This window comes from Bufo gargarizans, chromosome 1 (assembly GCF_014858855.1).
Source record: "Bufo gargarizans isolate SCDJY-AF-19 chromosome 1, ASM1485885v1, whole genome shotgun sequence".
NCBI lineage: Eukaryota > Metazoa > Chordata > Amphibia > Anura > Bufonidae > Bufo > Bufo gargarizans.
In genome coordinates, this window is record NC_058080.1 from 281938724 (window position 1) to 281959229 (window position 20506).

At 42.1% G+C, this 20506-nt stretch overlaps 1 protein-coding gene across 5 annotated transcripts in view; it reads left to right on the forward strand.

Annotated features, from left to right (window-relative positions):
- Nucleotides 1-20506, forward strand: part of WDFY3 (WD repeat and FYVE domain containing 3) — a 315047-nt gene that overhangs the window by 177062 nt on the left and 117479 nt on the right. For all 5 annotated transcript variants that reach the window (XM_044304189.1, XM_044304218.1, XM_044304197.1 and 2 more), the window contains exons 10-14: nucleotides 256-422; nucleotides 2534-3001; nucleotides 4867-4968; nucleotides 5745-5938; nucleotides 12167-12624. In XM_044304189.1, the coding sequence (XP_044160124.1) occupies nucleotides 256-422; nucleotides 2534-3001; nucleotides 4867-4968; nucleotides 5745-5938; nucleotides 12167-12624 (1389 nt within the window). The remainder of the gene's footprint in view (nucleotides 1-255; nucleotides 423-2533; nucleotides 3002-4866; nucleotides 4969-5744; nucleotides 5939-12166; nucleotides 12625-20506) is intronic.

Here is a 20506-nt window from a genome sequence, read left to right on the forward strand (position 1 = left end):
TAAAGGCAAGCGTAATTAGATATTTAGTTTGTGATGGCCAATCTTTTTTCTGTTTTCATAGGAAATAATGTTATTGTCTGAGGAGACACTTGAAGATGTTTTTGTGTAGACTGAAAAGTATGCCTATAAAACCGTATGTGTGTTTTCCCCCAGCATCATATGTCTTTCTCGGCTAAGAAGCAATATTATGGTCTATATTTAGGTGCGATTAAATGCATAGTGCATGAAGGAAATGTAATGCTGTCTTTCCTGTAGGCTAGAACAAGCTAAAGAGAACGAATCCAAAGATGCACTGAAGGACTTGGTTAACCTAATTACTTCTTTAACAACATACGGTGTCAATGAACTGAAACCAGCTGGTTTAACCACGGGGGCACCTTTTTTGTTGCCAGGCTTTGCTGTCCCACAGCCTGCTGGCAAAGGTAAGAAGCTGAATTGACATGTTTTTCCAGATTTGAAAAGCCTTGTGTACTGCATCATACTAACTTTTTTGTGCGCTGTATGATTACATTACGCCAAGTTTGGAGTCATAAAAACAAACTCCGTAAACATATTTATGTGGAAGAAGAAAACCACATAATAATATAAATCATGCCAATGTATACTATCTGTAGCGCTTAGACCTAGCCTTTCCAAACTTAAAAGTAAAGGAATAGCCGATTTTATGCCATTTTGTCTCTCCTTTTTACGGTCCATTTTGCATTGTGATTTATGGTATTTGTCAACAGGGTTTTCCAGCATTGTAAAATTGATTTCCTATCCTACCATTAGGACAGGCTATCAATATTAGATCTGTGGTGCGGGGGGCTTACTCTTGGCACCCTCAATTAGCTGTTTGAAGGGGCTATGGCGCTTATGCGAGTCCCTCAGCTTCTTCAATGTTTACATTGGGTTTCAGGCCCACCATGTTTTTTGTTGCTGCTTTTCTGAGTTTTGCGTCTTTATGGCACCCAACTGTGGCCCCATCAGATTAGCGTCTGTGCTTTACAGCTCAATTCCATCAATGTTTAACTGTACATTACTATAAAGTGTATATTGGTGGATTCCTACATAAAGCACCTCTTAATAAAAATATTCTTGTTATTGGAAGCCAATTTGAAAAATACAGTATTGTGCAGCTGAAACATGGATGACTATGTCTCCAATGTCTTGCCTGTAATCTACTGATCTTCTAAAATCATTACCGTAATAGTTTTTTTTATGAAGAAAGCCTTTTACTTTTATTTGGCATGTATCCTTACTTCAACAACAGAGGTCCACAGCTATTTGTATCTTAGGAGCCACATTCAACTCAAAACATGGTTGCTTTCTTCTAGAAACAGTGCCTATCTGCTTATGTCTGGCATTGCAAATTGGCCTCGTTCAAGAGAAGAATGCTGATGTTTCTGGAAGAAAACAACCTTTTTTGTTTTTTATTTATTTTTTTATCTCCTACAATCCCTTCAAATGTAGTGAAACGAGAAATCATGAAATTGCAAATCCTTAATGTGTAGCAAATGCATATGGTCATAGCTTAAAGGGGTTGTCTCTTTCCAGCAAATGGCATTCATCATGTAGAGAAAGTTGATACAAGGCACTTACTAATGTACTGTGATTATCCATATTGCTTCCTTTGCTGGCTAGATAATTTTTTCCATCACATTATACACTGCTTGTTTCCATGGTTACAGACCACTCTTTAAGAGGTGGTCGTGCTTGCATACGATAGGAAAACGTACTGGACTATGTGCACGCCCCTGGTCCCAGCCACCAGAGAGACCAGTGCTTTTTCCTATAGTGTTCAAGCACAGCCACCACTGTTGGATTGCAGGGCGGTCGTAACCATGAAAACGAGCAGTTTAGAATGTGAGGGAAAAATAAATCCAGCCAGCAAAGGAAGCAATATGGATAATCACAATACTTTAGTAAGTGCCTTGTACTAACTTTCTCTACATGATAAATGTTATTTGCTGAAGTGAGACAACCTCTTTGAAGGCTATGGACACCTTTTGGGGGCATTTTTCACTGTACTTATGTTGGGCTGAAAAACATTTTTCCAATAGGTCTTAGTGATTTTTTTTTTAAATAGTTTGTCCTCTATAACCAGCATATAGTGTAGGCTGCTCTTTCTTTTTGACTGAGAAATCTGTTGAAAGAACCTGTCTGATGGCTCATTCCTTGACCCCTATATCTGCACTCTCGACAGCTCATAAACACTATGTTTTAAGCTGAGTTCTTATCAAATTGATAAGAATTCAGCTTTAAACTGGGCTGCAGTCACTTTGTGGTCATGTTGTAGCAGCAGACTACCAAAAGAGCTAACATTGAGCATGTCTCCTTCTTCTCTGTCGAACTATTTGCTCTGCTTCATTTACCCCAAACAAGTAGGTCTTTTTATAAACAGTAGTGAGCATGAGAAAAAACATCAAAAGTATTACACATAAGTATCAAAACTCTAATAAACTGCTTCGGTTTTTGGTCTGTGGAGGCGTATTGTGGCCGAGCGTGGTTACATTTAGATGACCATTTACAACAGTTTTATGTTCATTTTCAGGTTTGAGTGTGAGGAACATCCAAGCCTTTGCAGTCCTCCAGAATGCATTTCTTAAAGCAAAGACCTGCTACCTTGCACAGATCATTTTGGATGCCATCACCAATATTTACATGTCAGACAACTCCAATTACTTCATTCTGGAATCCCAGCACACACTTTCCCAGTTTGCCGAGAAGATTACTAAACTGCCTGATGTCCAAATGAAATACTTTGAGATGCTCGAGTTTGTGGTTTTCAGCTTGAACTATATCCCTTGCAAAGAACTGATAAGTGTCAGCATCCTTTTAAAGTCCAACACCTCTTTTTCCTGTAGCATTATAGCCACCAAAACTCTTCTAAAATTTATTCGGCATCACCACATTTTTAAAGATGTTTTCAAAGAGGTGGGACTCTTGGAAGTAATGGTCAACCTTTTGCACAAGTATGCTGCTGTATTAAAGGACCCAGCGCAAGCATATATTGAACAAGGTAGACTCCTAAAGCTTTATCTTATTTTAATACACTGAAGGAGGTATTAAGACCAAGCATTTTATTGTACCTTAAAATGTGTATAATATATATTTAATTTTTAATATCTACTGAGCTTTGAGTGCATTGTAAGTCAATATCTTGTGCGGTATTTGTATTGTCAGACCATTTCCTACAATGCAAATTAGGGATCTACTTTTTTTCCCCTTAACCTCCACAATGATTGATACTATTTTGGACTGATATACTAATGCACTGCTGGAAACAAGCCAGGAGCCAGGTAGCCTACAGAATGGACTACCGACGTCTAAATTTCCAAAGATTTTTAAATTGATGTCTGTAGACACTAAAATGGTTAAATTGGCTCCAGGAATGGTCAGACTGCCTCCTAAAGTCTACAGAATGGTGTCTTTTTATAGCCTCTTTTTTTTTTATGACTGAACCTATATACCTTTATATCATTTGAATCTGAACGTACGGTGTTCACCATGAAAATGCAGTGCAGTCTGCTGGCAGCATGTTGTAGAGCAGGAGGAGCGGAGCAGATTGAGGTCTACTTTTTATGGAATAAAATTCAGTAAAACTTGTAATTTTATTTATTTAAATCTCTGCTCATACTGTGCTTAGGAGTCATGTGGTTGACACTCGAGATGAGCCAATTTTTGGTTATGAAAATTGCTTACTGGTAAAAGGTGAATTGCGTTATGGATTCCATTTCCACGGACCATAACGCAATTCTATGACGGAATGCCTTTAGAGGCATTCCGTTGTTCATTCTGTCATAATAGAAGTCTATGGGCTGCAAAATGGATCCGTTCCGTTTCTGTTATGCAGAGGAGGCCTTCCCTTCAAAACTGAAATGGTACGGATCCGTTATGCAGCCCATAGACTTCTATTATGACAGAATGAATAACAGAATGCCTCTAAAGGCATTCCAATATGCATTCCATCATAGAATTACGTTATGGTCCGTGGTAATGGAATCCATAACGCAATTCACCTTTTACCAGTAAACAAAGCGTGAACAAATTTCAAAGTATGAAATTGGCTCTTCTCTAGTTGATAATATTAGTGACTGACAGTCAACTCTGCATGCCTAAGCATATAGGGAAGGCTGTCACTCAGTGAGTAGAACCACCTATATGACTCCTAAGCATAGAAAGGGCAAAGTTTTAAATGAATAAATAGGTTTTGCCGAGTCTTTTCCAATAAAACTATATATCTAATTGCTCTATAATATGGTGCCTGCAGATTGCAGTACATTTTATGGTGCCAGGTCCTCTTTAAGGTTGAGTTCTCCTTCTGTAATGAATCCATAAACTCCTAAAACACTATGGGCCAGATTTATCATTACACTTCCATCTTACTCCACCTTTACATATATCCAAAGTCACTTTTGGCTAAGTCAGATTTTATTAATGGTCCTTTAATACTGTGATAAATGTGGTTTGACGGTAGCAGTTTATCCTTCAGTAAGCGTCTTTACAAAAGTCGCACATCTTTACTAAAAAGTCGCATGAGATAAGCATGGTCCTCACTGGAGTGAAATTGCAAAAATTTTTGAGACTTTTTAAATTGTCGCTATAGTAAATCTGTCTAGAGATTAATTTACATAAGAAAACATGCCCACTTTCAGAAAACTGGCAAGCATAGCGCAGAGCCAATAAAAGTCGCACATTTTTGCGCAGCTTTAGCGATTGCGCAAAAATTTGCCACTTTTTCACTCCATTATTTAGACTTAAGCTAATGATAAATCTGGCCCTATATCTTTGTGCAGTTTGGGTATAGACGTTGTGTATTTTTATGGCAACTGTATGATACATTTTGTTCTTCATCAGTTTTTATTAAAACATGTCTTTTAACAGGGTCCACAAATGTAATACAGTCAACTGAGGACCAAAGGCAATTGGCATTAGTGGTGATGGAAACTCTTACGGTTTTGCTACAAGGATCAAATACCAATGCTGGTAAGTTTCTCATAACTTCTTGACATGGAAGACCTTCCATACTGTAAATGATTATTTGTATCTGGCCTTTACCTTTATTATGGACAGGGGGTGTTGAACCACTGTACCAACCAACCTGTTTGACTTTGGGCTAGTCCTAAGGGCGTTACCCTGGCTGTTCTTGGTTTTTACCCTGTACAGGGATCGATGCAGGGGAGCCATGAGGCCTCTTGGAATAGTCTTAGTGTGGTCGGCTTCTGACCCACGAGAGTTAGAGACACCGGTGCAAAGCACCAACGTGTCAGGCAATACTGGTCAGGGCAGGCAGAGTTTGTGTGAATCCATGAAACTAATCCAAGGTCATGGCAGGCAGTGAATGGTCATCGCGGTAAATAGGCAGTGGTTGGGTTGGGCAGAGGAGGGTCAGGTTTGGTAAACAGGGCACATTCCCTTTTGAAAGGATACATTCTTGTCAGTCCCACAGTTGGTGGTGTCACCTGACACTAATGACTTGTTCATCGGGTGTTAAGGTACAACCCTATGGTGCAGTTGGCTGTATGCGGCCAACCCACGCCCACCTGTCTCAGCCAATTGCTGCACAATTTTACTGCTAAATTTGCTTGCCATGAGTGGACATGGCTTGGCTGCATGTGACCAGATGCACCATCGGGTCATACCCTTAGCCTTGATATTTCCTTAATCCAACTACACGTTGTTCTTTGATAAATGAGTATCCCTTGTGACTAGTTGATATTGATATATATGTAAGTTATGTGTGGATGTGTTTCTCCTAATAGGTGTCTTTAGAGAGTTTGGAGGCGCAAGGTGTGTGCACAACATTGTCAAGTACCCCCAGTGTAGAGAGCACGCACTCATGGTGATCCAGCAACTGATGTTGTCTCCCAGTGGAGATGATGACATGGGGACCCTTTTAGGATTAATGCATTCAGCACCACCAACAGAATTGCAGCTGAAGACAGACATTCTGAGGGTAAGGTGCTACCATTTTTGTCAAATTTGTGATTTTCTTGTGACTTGGAGTGGAAAAAAACAAAAATATCTAACATAAAATAACTCCTTCTCTCACATTAGCTCTGTCTAGCTTTGTTTTATGATAAATTGCCATCATCATTTCACATTTCCATAATCCAGCTCAGTTTAAATGGATTATATTGGTAGCCAATAATGATTTTAATGTATCACACTTACTCATAGACAACAGCGCGATGAATAATTAAGGTTTCAATTGTTTTCCTCTGCAGAAACAAATTTAGCATATGAAATGTCAAGTTTTGCAGTTACCGAACTAAATCTCATTAAATCTCAGGGCCCATCATCTGGGTCTCCTAAGTGACAGCATAAACGCAGAAGACAGTCTGCTTAAAAGGGTTGGCCCATCTCGCACACTGGTGACATGTCACTCACTCAGCTCGTCTTGGAACTCCCATAAAAGTGTATTCCACCAATGTGTGAGATGGGCCAACCCCTTTAAAGGAACACTGAGCAGAATCTGAAAAACCCATGAGTATTATGGCTCAACTTGAACCAAAATTCTGGTACACATGATGTGAGCCACATTTATTGAGTGTTTTTTGTCTTGCTTGGTGAGTGAGTGTGGCTTACTGGAAAGGATGTGGCAACACTGTGCACTAAAATTGTGCCAGAATTTTGCTGTTAAATTCTTGCCCAAAGCAAGCCAATTACAGTGGATATAAAAAGTCTACACACCTCTGTTAAAATGTCAGGTTTCTGTGATGTAAAAAAAATGAGACAAAGATAAATCATTTCAGAACTTTTCCCACCTTTAATGTGACCTGTGACCTGTACAACTCAATTGAAAAACAAACTGGAATCCTTTAGGTGGAGGGAAGCAAAAATATAAAAGTTAAATAATATGGTTGCATAAGTGTGCACACCCTTAAACTAATACTTTTGTTGAAGCACCTTTTAATACAACACTCAGTCTTTTTGGGTATGAGTCTATCAGCATGGCACATTGTGGGGGCATCTCCTGTGCACAGCCCTCTTCAGATCACCCCACAGATTTTCAATCGGATTCAGGTCTGGGCTCTGGCTGGGCCATTCCAAAACTTTAATCATCTTCTAGTGAAGCCATTCCTTTGTTGATTTGGATGTATGCTTTGGGTCGCTGTCATGCTGAAAGATGAAGTTCCTTTTCATGTTCAGCTTTCTAGCAGAAGCCTGAAGGTTTTGTGCCAATATTGACTGGTATTTGGAACTGTTCATAATTCCCTCTAGCTTAACTAAGGCCCCAGTTCCAGCTGAAGAAAAACAGCCCCAAAGCATGATGCTGCCACCACCATGCTTCACTGTGGGTATGGTGATCTTTTGGTGATGTGCAGTGTTCTTATGGAATTATGGCCAAAAAGTCATCCTTGGTTTCATCAGACCATAACACCTTTTCCCCACATGCTTTTGTGTGACTTCAGATGTGTTTTTGCAAAACGTTGCTTGGCTTGGATGTTTTTCTTCGTAAGAAAAGGCTTTCGTCTTGCCACTCTACCCCATAGCCCAGACATATGAAGAATACAGGAGATTGTTGGCACATGGACCACACAGCCAGTACTTGCCAGATATTCCTGAAGCTCGTTTAATGTTGCTGTAGGCCTCTTGGTAGCCTCCCAGACCAGTTTTCTTCTCTTCTTTTCATCAATTTTGGAGGTTCTTGGTAATGTCACTGTTCTCCACTTGATGATGACTGTCTTCACTGTGTTCCATGGTATATCTGATGTCTTGGAAATTCTTTTGTACCCTTCTCCTGACTGATGCCCTTTAACAATGAGATCCTTCTGATGCTTTGGAAGCTTTCTGTGGACCATGGCTTTTGCTGTGGGATGCGACTAAGAAGATTTCAGGAAAGACCAAGTTGAGCAGCTGAACTCTATTTGGGGTTAATCAGAGGCACTTTAACCACCTCCGGACCGCCTAACGCAGATGTGCGGTCCGGAGGTGGCAGCCCTGCGCACAGTCACGCATATATGCGTCATCTCGCGAGACGCGAGATTTCCTGTGAACGCGCGCACACAGGCGCGCGCGCTCACAGGAACGGAAGGTAAGCGAGTGGATCTCCAGCCTGCCAGCGGCGATCGCTCGCTGGCAGGCTGGAGATCCGAATTATTTAACCCCTAACAGGTATATTAGACGCTGTTTTCATAACAGCGTCTAATATACCTCCTACCTGGTCCTCTGGTGGTCCCTTTTGTTAGGATCGACCACCAGAGGACTCAGGTAGGTCAGTACAGTCGCACCAAACACCACACTACACTACACTACACCCCCCCCCCCCCCGTCACTTATTAACCCCTTATAAACCCCTGATCACCCATGATCACCCCATATAAACTCCCTGATCACCCCCCTGTCATTGATCACCGCCCTGTCATTGATCACCCCCCTGTCAGGCTCCGTTCAGACGTCCGTATGATTTTTACGGATCCACGGATACATGGATCGGATCCGCAAAACGCATACGGACGTCTAAATGGAGCCTTACAGGGGGGTGATCAATGACAGGCGGGTGATCACCCATATACACTCCCTGATCACCCCCTGTCATTGATCACCCCCCTGTCATTGATCACCCCCCTGTAAGGCTCCATTCAGACATCCGCATGATTTTTACGGATCCATGGATACATGGATCGGATCCGCAAAACACATGCGGACGTCTGAATGGAGCCTTACAGGGGGGTGATCAATGACAGGCGGGTGATCACCCATATACACTCCCTGATCACCCCCTGTCATTGATCACCCCCCTGTAAGGCTCCATTCAGACGTCCGCATGATTTTTACGGATCCATGGATACATGGATCGGATCCACAAAACACATGCGGACGTCTGAATGGAGCCTTACAGGGGGTGATCAATGACAGGCGGGTGATCACCCATATACACTCCCTGATCACCCCCCTGTCATTGATCACCCCCCTGTAAGGCTCCATTCAGACGTCCGCATGTGTTTTGTGGATCCGATCCATGGATCCGTAAAAATCATGCGGATGTCTGAATGGAGCCTTACAGGGGGGGGTGATCAGTGACAGGGGGGTGATCACCCTGATCACCCCCTGTCATTGATAACCCCCCTGTAAGGCTCCATTCAGACGTCCGCATGTGTTTTGTGGATCCGATCCATGTATCCATGGATCCGTAAAAAATCATGCGGATGTCTGAATGGAGCCTTACAGGGGGGGTGATCAGTGACAGGGGGGTGATCACCCTGATCACCCCCTGTCATTGATAACCCCCCTGTAAGGCTCCATTCAGACGTCCGCATGTGTTTTGTGGATCCGATCCATGTATCCATGGATCCGTAAAAAATCATGCGGACATCTGAATGGAGCCTTACAGGGGGGGTGATCAGTGACAGGGGGGTGATCACCCCCTGTCATTGATAACCCCCCTGTAAGGCTCCATTCAGACGTCCGCATGTGTTTTGTGGATCCGATCCATGTATCCATGGATCCGTAAAAAATCATGCGGACATCTGAATGGAGCCTTACAGGGGGGGTGATCAGTGACAGGGGGGTGATCACCCTGATCACCCCCTGTCATTGATAACCCCCCTGTAAGGCTCCATTCAGACGTCCGTATGTGTTTTGCGGATCCGATCCATGGATCCGTAAAAATTATACGGACGTCTGAATGGAGCCTTACCAGGGGGGTGATCAATGACAGGGGGGTGATCCGGGAGTCTATATGGGTGATTACCCCCCTGTCATTGATCACCCCCCTGTCATTGATCACCCCCCCCTGTAAGGCTCCATTCAGACATTTTTTTTGGCACAAGTTAGCGGAAATTTTCTGTTTGTTTTTGTTTTTTCTTACTAAGTCTCATATTCTACTAACTTGTGTCAAAAAATAAAATCTCCCATGAACTCACCATACCCCTCACGGAATCCAAATGCGTAAACATTTTTAGACATTTATATTCCAGACTTCTTCTCACGCTTTAGGGCCCCTAAAAAGCCAGGGCAGTATAAATACCCCACATGTGACCCCATTTCGGAAAGAAGACACCCCAAGGTATTCGCTGAGGGGCATATTGAGTCCATGAAAGATTGAAATTTTTGTCCTAAATTAGCGGAAAGTGAGACTTTGTGAGAAAAAAAACCAAAAAAATCAATTTCCGCTAACTTTCTAGGAACTCGCCAGGCCCCTCATTGAATACCTTGGGGTGTCTTCTTTCCAAAGTGGGGTCACATGTGGGGTATTTATACTGCCCTGGCTTTTTAGGGGCCCGAAAGTGTGAGAAGAAGTCTGGGATCCAAATGTCTAAAAATGCCCTCCTAAAAGGAATTTGGGCCTCTTTGCGCATCTAGGCTGCAAAAAAGTGTCACACATCTGGTATCGCCGTACTCAGGAGAAGTTGGGGAATGTGTTTTGGGGTGTCATTTTACATATACCCATGCTGGGTGAGAAAAATATCTTGGTCAAATGCCAACTTTGTATAAAAAAATAGGAAAAGTTGTCTTTTGCCAAGATATTTCTCTCACCCAGCATGGTTATATGTAAAATGGCACCCCAAAACACATTCCCCAACTTCTCCTGAGTACGGCGATACCAGATGTGTGACACTTTTTTGCAGCCAAGGTGGGCAAAGGGGCACATATTCCAAAGTGCACCTTTTGGATTTCACAGGCCATTTTTTACAGATTTTGATTGCAAAGTTCTTCTCACACATTTGGGCCCCTAAATTGCCAGGGCAGTATAACTACGCCACAAGTGACCCCATTTTGGAAAGAAGACACCCCAAGGTATTCCGTGAGGGGCATGGCGAGTTCCTAGAATTTTTTATTTTTTGTCGCAAGTTAGTGGAATATGAGACTTTGTAAGAAAAAAAATAAAAAATAAAATCATCATCATTTTCCGCTAACTTGTGACAAAAAATAAAAAGTTCTATGAACTCACTATGCCCATCAGCGAATACCTTAGGGTGTCTACTTTCCGAAATGGGGTCATTTGTGGGGGTTTTCTACTGTTTGGGCATTGTAGATCCTCAGGAATCATGACAGGTGCTCAGAAAGTCAGAGCTGTTTCAAAAAGCGGAAATTCACATTTTTGTACCATAGTTTGTAAATGCTATAACTTTTACCCAAACCATTTTTTTTTTTTGCCCAAACATTTTTTTTTTATCAAAGACATGTAGAACAATAAATTTGGCGAAAAATTTATATATGGATGTCGTTTTCTTTGCAAAATTTTACAGCTGAAAGTGAAAAATGTCATTTTTTTGCAAAAAAATCGTTGCATTTTGATTAATAACAAAAAAAGTAAAAATGTCAGCAGCAATAAAATACCACCAAATGAAAGCTCCATTAGTGAGAAGAAAAGGAGGTAAAATTCATTTGGGTGGTAAGTTGCATGACCGAGCGATAAACGGTGAAAGGAGTGTAGTGCCGAAGTGTAAAAAGTGCTCTGGTCATGAAGGGGGTTTCACCTAGCGGGGCTGAAGTGGTTAAATGATGGCAGGTGTATGCTGACTCCTATTTAACATGATTTTGAATGTGATTGTTTAATTCTGAACACAGCTACAGCCCCAGTTATAAGAGGGTGTGTACACTTATGCAACCACATTATTTTAGTTTTTTTTTTGTTTGTTTTCTTCCCTCCACCTAAAAGATTTCAGTTTGTTTTTCAATTGAGTGGTACAGTTTATAGGTCACATTAAAGGTGGAAAAAGTTCTGAAATGATTTATCTTTGTCTCATTTTTTTTTTACATCACAGAAACCTGACATTTTAACAGGGGTGTGTAGACTTTTTATATCCACTGTATTTGGTGGTATAAACTTAGACTAAAGAGTCTAAAGATGCAACAAATGTATCATCCAGCATGAGCCACTGTGATACATCTGGCTAATTTTTGAGACCCTCTTACACATTAGTGTATGACCAAACCTGCTGTTTTTAGAAGGACCACCTGATTATGTATGGGGAGCTAAAGTATAGGAGAGATAGCCACCGGTCAGGCCATCTTTTGAACAGCTATTGAACATGTATGGGCTCCTTTGGACTGGAAGGAATGTGGGCATTGCTTGGGTTCTAGTTATTTTTAAAACGGCATGAGGAGAATGACTGACTGAAAAGCCATGGTACCAACTTTGAAGGTGTCACCCTATGGAAATCTTTCATTCTCCTATCTTTTATGTTTGTTACATTATTTAAATAATCTCAGATGTTCTTGTCATTGTTTCTAGGCACTTTTAATAGTCCTGAGGGAAAGCCATCGGACCAGGACTGTTTTTCGGAAAGTTGGTGGATTTGTCTATGTCACATCTCTGTTAGTTGCAATGGAGAAGTCTCTTAGTGCTCCACCAAGGAATGGTTGGGAAAAAGTGAACCAGAACCAGGTCTTTGAACTTCTGCACACTGTTTTCTGCACTTTAACAGCAGCTATGCGATATGAACCTGCAAACTCGCACTTCTTCAAAACCGAAATCCAGTATGAAAAACTGGCTGATGCTATTCGGTTACTTGGCTGCTTTGCCGAATGCCGCAAAATTAGACCATCAAATGTCTTCCCATCCAATAATCAACCATTTCAGAGACTTCTAGAAGAAGACCTGGTGCAGTTGGACTCCGTGTGCCCAGTACTGAGGCACTGCAGCAAACTTTTTGTATACCTGTATAAATTATCTACAGACTCCTTTGACAGGTAGGTATTATAACTACAGTATATCTACTCTGGGGGTGCATCTGAAAAACTTATTATAAATGCAGTTATTCACATTCGTATTTCTATCAGTTCTCTGAAGTCTTCTCCATTCAGTCATAATCTTGGACTATATATGTTTTTTATGTAGGTGGATATTTAGCAATGTGTGATATTTGCTGTTTCGAAACATTTGACTACAGTTTGTATCTCAATAGTAAATGCATGAGGAGCAATAGGTATTGTGAGCTGGTTTTAACTACTAGTCATTACAAGCTCCATCTAGAAATTTAGTAAATTACAAAATGATAAACCATACCCATTCTGTAGATCACAGGTCTTCAACCAGTGGGTTCCATGCATTTGTGGGACAGGCTCACAAACTACTATCTCCATCTCTCCAAATGCTAGTAATTATGGTTGGTATTACAATGTAAATCAATGAAACTGCTGTTTTAAATCAACGATTCTCAAAATGTGGTGTGCCCCCTAGTGGTTGGTGAAAGCAAGTATTGGGCAAAGGCCGTTATCTGGCTTCAGCAGTCTGTGGTGTATCCCCATTTTAAAACCTATGGACACATTTGATTTTTTATGATTTTGAATTTACTCATTTTGGGCTAAAAAAATATTGTTTTTTTCAGTTGGTGTTTATTAAAAATGTTCAAATGTTTTTAGATACAGGGGTTAAAAATCAGTCTATTTGCTTAAAGGGGATTTTTGGGGATTTTTAATATGGATGAGCTATCTTCAGGATAGGTCATCAATATCAGATCGGTGGGAGTCCGACACCCGGCACCCCCGCCAATCAGCTGGTTGAAGAGAAGGCCATGCTCCGTGCGAGCGTAGCCATCTCATCATTGTTTACCTGCTTGCTGTAGGTAAGCAGATGTACTGTAATTAAAAGCCGTCCCATTCACTTCTATGGGATGGCCCTGTAGTATACACTTGAACAGGAACAAGCTGTCCCATGTAAGGGAATGGCTTGGCTTGTAATTACACCTGCTCACCTCTCAAGGTGCTCAAGCGGAGCGCGGCCTTCTCTACAAACAGCTGATTGGCAGGAATGCCGGGTGTTGGATCCCCACCGATCTGATATTGATGACCTATCCTGATAAGAATATGGCTTAAATGAGTGTTTATGAGGTCAGGAGATCTAAGATAAAGCTTCACATGTCCCGTCAGCTGCTAGGACTGAGAAGTGATACAGTGCAAACAGACTGATTTCTAACCCCTGTTTCTATGCAAACAGATGGATTTTTAACCCCTGTATCTCAAAAATGTCAGAATATTTTTAATAAAAATTGAAGAAATATAATATAATGTAATCATAAAAAAGAAGGTGTCCATAACCTTTATTTTTGCTTATTTTAATGTTTTGCTGGGTTTGAGAAGCAACATTTTAAGATAAAGGAAACTTTTTAAAATTTTGAATGGACGACAACCAATGATCCTTGTTATGGGTGGATGAGACCCCATTAGAAAAAGATTTAGAAACCATATTTTAGGTGCTACATTTTCATATTTTGTCAAGAATAGTGACCTGTAAAATGTTTCTTTTTAAAAAAAAACTTGTCAAAGCCAGGAGGAGTTTGTCTACTCCATTTTTATACTTGCCGTCAGTGTCTGTAGGTGAAATGTCTGCAGTGTAACCCTGCTGGGCATGTTCTTATTCATTTGTCACATCACATTGAGGCGCTTGAAGTATTTAACATTACAGCTTTGTCTATTATGTAACCAGCCTCAGATCTTGTCAGTTTATGGATTTACATCTGGAAGGGGATTAAATTAATCTGATGTATCCAGGTTGTAAAAGTTAAACCATATCCTGTGTTCTTAAACTTAAAGGAGTTGGCCGAGATTTTGATATTGCTGGCCTCTTATCAGTAGAGGTCATCAATACCTGATTGGGGAGAGTCTGACTCCCGGAAGCTGTATGAAGAGGTGAGCACTGCGGCCTCTTCCTACGCCAGGGACATCACCTTCTTTAGTCACATGGATTTTTTACTTTTCATCTGAGGGGTACTGATCCCAGTATTTGCGGCCGGGTGTTAACTGTATTACACAGCCAGCACCCATCTTGTAAGGGGCAGACTCCACTTTTGCGCCCGCTCCATACTTGGCATACAGTTGCGTCCTTTTGTGTTAGAGAGATAGTAACAACAAGCTCTTTGCTTGCCATCCGACTCCACCTACCATTAGGTTCAAGTAAGTCGCTTTACTATTGGCTGCGTCAGGCACCAGCGGTATCGTTGTCTCATTCGGTGCTGCATGATACTCTTTGCAAAGCATAAAATTGGTTGTACAGGCATCTATAATGACCGTACAAACATTATTGCGACCTCTGGACTGGCATTTCTTATGCCAGTCTTATTAAAGAGGACCTGTCACCACTCCTGACATGCCTGTTTTAATAGCTTTGTGCATTCCCCGTGTAATAACAGTTCTGGAGCATCTATTCTTATGTCTCTATGTTGTACCATTCCTTTATTATTTCTACTAGAAGTTATGAATACTTGCTAGCAGTCTGCAGTAAGGGTACAGAGGGGAGGTAACCAGTTGGAGGTGTGTCCCTGCACAGTCTGACTCTATCCAATCAGTGCTGCCATGTGCAGGTACACCCCCCCCCCAACTGGTTACCTCCCCTCTGTACCCTTACTGCAGACTGCTAGCAAGTATTCATAACTTCTAGTATAATAAAGGAATGGCACAACATAGAGACATAAGAATAGAGGCTCCAGAGTTGTTATTACATGGGGAATGCATAAGGCTATTAAAACAGACAAGTCAGGAGTGGTGTCAGGTGTAATGTGCGCCACTTTTCTGGCACACATATTGGTAAATGTGTCGGGTCTCAGGTGACCTGCCTGTCTACTTTTTGTAAAAGTGGCAAAGGGTGATGGGGAAAAAAGCTGCAAATTTTGGCACAAAAAAAGCGTTTACGCCAAATTTTCTATTTTAGCATGGCAACGATCTGGTGTACAATGATAATGCATTCCCCCAATATAAAAATGTATTATGTGACCTATTTTGAAAAATGTCTGGAAAAAGAGGGTATGCGCAAAGTCTAAAGTGTGCCAAATGTATTAATGCTATGCTCAATTATTATTATTTTTTTATTATTATTATTTTGCATACGCTATTGGTGATTTTAAAGGGTTTCTACCACTTGGATTTCACCTAATTAGGTGTCAGACACTAGCGCTCCGCTAGTGTCTGCTCTGCCAAACTATCCTGCTATAATAGCTTTTGGGGCAGCCGTTTACCTAAAAAAAGAACTTTTATTAATATGCTAATGACCCTCTAGGTGCTATGGGGGCATCATTAGCACCTAGAGGATCGGTCTACCTTCTCAAGATGCCGCCGCCCAGCGCCTCCCTCCAGCCCGCCCATCTGCTTCGGAATGCATCAAACGGACGACTTCACGCGCATGCGCCGTGCGCGGCTGTATTCGGCGCATGCGCAGTGAATGTCCGACCGCTTCCCTGCTCAGACATCTCCACTGCGCCTGCGCCGATAACGTCCGATCGATCCTCTAGGTGCTAATGACGCCCCCATAGCACCTAGAGGGTCATTAGCATATTAATAAAAGTTCTTTTTTTAGGTAAACGGCTGCCCCAAAAGCTATTATAGCAGGATAGTTTGGCAGAGCAGACACTAGCGGAGCGCTAGTGTCTGACACCTAATTAGGTGAAATCCAAGTGGTAGAAACCCAGAGGTTGTGCAGCCTTTACTAAGTGATGGCCTATCCTCAGGATAGGCCATCCTGACTGATCGATTGGTGTCTGACACCCGGCACCCCGTCGATCAGCTGTTCGGGTGTAGCTCCGTTGATGCCGAGACTACACAGCTCTGTCAACCTTGTAGTGGACAGTACTGATCCTGTTGATGTCCTGAGGATTGATCATCCCCTAGTAGAGCCTGGACCACCCATGTAAGGAAGCGTAAACTGAGTAACATGTTTATGGAGTTATGGCAAATATTTTCATAAATTTTGGCGCACATGAATAAGTCATGGACCTTACATGTGATCTAGTGTGACCTCTTCAGACTGGAAGAAGAACTGGGCTTGCACTAACTCTTGATGACCTTCTATTTCTCAGCAGTGGGGGAAGAAATCAGCATGAGTGTCTCAAGTCTGCTATACTGTATCTGTCCTTTGTGCTTTTCTGTGTGATCCCATTCTATTCTCACTGTACAACTAACCCAACTTTTTCATTTGTCTTTCTAACTTTTCTATCCTGCTCATGCCTATCACCTTTGTAGTCGGGCAGAACAGATCCCGCCATGCTTGACAAATGAAACCACTCTCCCTTCACCCTGGGGCACCCCTGCTCTATCCAGGAAAAGGTACTGATCTGTCATTGGGTATTCCGTCTGTTCCTTTGAGCAGGAGGAGCAGATTCATATTACAGCTGCTATATAGTAAAAATCATACAACTTCATGGTGTTGAAGGTGCCCAGATTGGGATGTTGGGGAGTTATGCTCTGTTCACATCTTGTTTTCACGTCACATTTAGGGTCCATTCACACGTCCGTAGTGTATTGCGGATCCGCAATACACCGGGCCGTCACCCCCATAGAAATGCCTATTCTTGTCCGCAATTGCGGACAAGTATAGGACATGCTCTATTTTCTTGCGGAGCTGCGGACCGGAAGATCGGGGGCGCGATCCGGAAATGCGGATGCGGAGAGCACATAGTGTGCTCTCCACATCTCTTCCGGCCCCATAGAGAATGAATGGGTCCGCAAACGTTCCGCACAATTGCGGAATGGTTGCGGACGTGTGAATGGACCCTTTAAAATGTGCACTGGCGCCCAGCCCAGTTTATGCCAAAAAACATTGTGTTGGCATACCTTTTTTTATTACTCTGTAGGAAAGAGTAGTCCGCTATACTTTTCTAAATAGATGGACAGAGTAAAAAAAAAATATTTGCACCCCCCAGTATACTTTTTTTAACATTGGAAGTCAATGGCTGTATGCCAAGAAAGCTTCCTTTGGACATATATAAATGCTATTAATGTGTACCTCCGACAGACGCAAAAAAAACAAAAACTGTTTGTTTGCAGAGTGCCGCTTCTCAGTCCCATCAGCTGATGGCTCGTGTGAAGCCTTGTCTCTGATCTTCTGACCTCATAAACACTCATTATAGCGAAACTCTTCTCAAAATAAGTGTTTATGAGGTCAGGAAGTCAGAGATAAGGTTTCATATGAACCGTCACAACTGTTCTCTCTAAGGCCTCATTCACACATACGTGGATTTTCACGGACCACGGTCCGTGAAAACCCGGCTTGTGTCCTGCTGAGTGTACGAGCGCACAGCGTCATTGGTTGCTATGACGCTGTGCGCTTTGTGCCTCCGCTGTACAAAAATCCACTCGTATAGATCATGCGAGTGTATTACTGTACAGTGGCGGCGGCACGAAGCGCACGGCGTCATAGCAACCAATGACTCCGTGCGCTCGTGCACTGTGGTCCGTGAATGCTGCCTAAGGGTCCATTCACACATCCTTGTGTGTTTTGCGCATCCGCAAAATACAGACACCGGCAATGTGCGTTCGGCATTTTGTGGACCGCACATCGCCGGCACTATAATAGCATATGCCTAATCTTGTCCGCAATTGCGAACAAAAATAGGACATGTTCTATTTTTTTCAGGAACGGAAATGCGGACCCGGAGGTGTGGGTCCGCATTTACGGATCCGGGCAGCACATCGTGCGGCCCCATAGAAATGAATGGGTCCGCAATTCCGTTCCGCAAAATGCGAACAGTATTGCGGACGTGTGAATGGACCCTTACACTGTCCATTTACAAAGGGTCAGTGGCAGCCTTCTGGAGATCAAAGAGAAATGCAGCCAATTATATCCTGGCCCTTTCAGGCATTGGGAGCCAGTTTCAACAGTCTGATACTAGCCCCAGCATCACTACTTCTGCTGTGGTGCGATAGAACGCACGGTATGGTAGTATCTAAAAATGATCACTTGTAGACAACACATCCCCCTATGTAAACGTAATGTGCTCCTGACAAGCAGGATTTGAACGAAAGATCGTAAGAACAATTATTTGTTCAAACCCCTCCCGATAATTGCCAAATGAAACTAAAAAGTAAACGACCGTCAATCGACTTCCTATATCATCGATGGAACATTTTGTGTGTTGTTTAAGGGGGATTTCAGGCTCTAGATTTTAATGACCTATCCTTAGGATAAGTCATCAATGTCTGATCGGTTGGGGTCCTACACCTGGCACCCCCACCATTCAGCGGTTCTGAGGAGGCACTGGACTGTGTAAGGGCGGTGGAGCTGAAGGAACCTGGCACAGCCAATTCAAAGCAGAAGAGAGCCTTCTGCTTCCGACTCACTCCACTGTTATTTCTGGCCCTGATTGCTGCTAAGAATAGGGTAGGTCATCAATATTGTACTCCTGGATAACCCCTTTAAGCTCACCACTGCACATCTGCTTCACATTTTACCTACACTTTGTTTTGATCTGTCTGCGATTCCTTCAGCATGATCTTAATTATGCCGCTCTAATTTTTTTCTTCCTGAAACACTTACATTTTCTGCTATTAATGTGTTTTGTCTCTCCTTTACTGTTTTACAACGCCTCATTAAAAATCTCTGAAAATGCCTAGAGACAACAGAAACACAGATTCAAACACGGTGGTGAATAATGCAGCAGATTTTCATTCAATTAAATATTTAAGCTGCTTTTATTTTTAGAAAGCCGTTATTTTCCATGGGATGGCGGGCTCTCACACGCAAGGATTTACATTATTAATGTTGCTGGCTGAAGCTTTTTACTGTATGTTGTTAATGTGTGATTATTATCATACTAATGCAAGAAGATGGGGTCAATACCTTGTATGTTGACTTCAGCTGTACACAGGGGGAGGTGTTATCAGTGACTGATAGCATTCTCTGTGTAAGTGTGTATACATAGATAGCTGTCAGTCACTGATAGTTGTACACAGAGGAGGTGTCATCAGTGATTGATAGCATTCCCTGTGTGCCTATACATATATAGCTGTCAGTCACTGATAGTTGTACACAGAAAAGGTGTTATCAGTGACTGATAGCATTCTCTGTGTAAGTGTGTATACATATAGCTGTCAGTCACTGATAGATGTACACAGGGGAGGTGTAATTAGTGATTGATAGCATTCTCTGTGTAAGTGTGTATACATAGATAACTGTCAGTCACTGATAGTTGTACATGGGGAGGTGTAATTAGTGATTGATAGCATTCTCTGTGTAAGTGTGTATACATAGATAGCTGTCAGTCACTGATAGTTGTACATGGGGGAGGTGTTATTAGTGATTGATAGCATTCTCTGTGTAAGTGTGTATACATATAGCTGTCTGTCACTGATAGCTGTACACAGGGGAGGTGTTATCAGTGATTGATAGCATTCTCTGTGTATGTGTGTATACATATAGTAGGTGTTATCAGTGATTGATAGCATTCTCTGTGTAAGTGTGTATACATAGCTCTCAGTTACTGATAGTTGTACACAGGGGAGGTGTTATCAGTGATTTAGCATTCTCTGTGTAAGTGTGTATACATAGATAGCGGTCAGTCACTGATAGCTTTACGCGGGGGAGGTGTTACCAGTGATTTGAGAGCATTCTCTGTGTAAGTATATATACTGACATAGCTGTCATTAATAATTGTGCACAGGATTGGTTTCATAGGTGTTTCTATTGCATTTTGTGGTTTTCTTTAATGGAGCTGGGCTGCGATACCAGACATGGTAGTTAGATGGGCATGGCCAGATTTCTTAGCAAAATGTTTGCAGCAGAGAAGAGAGAATGTGACTGTCCTCTCATTTCTGTTGCAGTGAGTAGGTTAAGACTGTTTCTAGGGGTCCATATATACAGACTAAT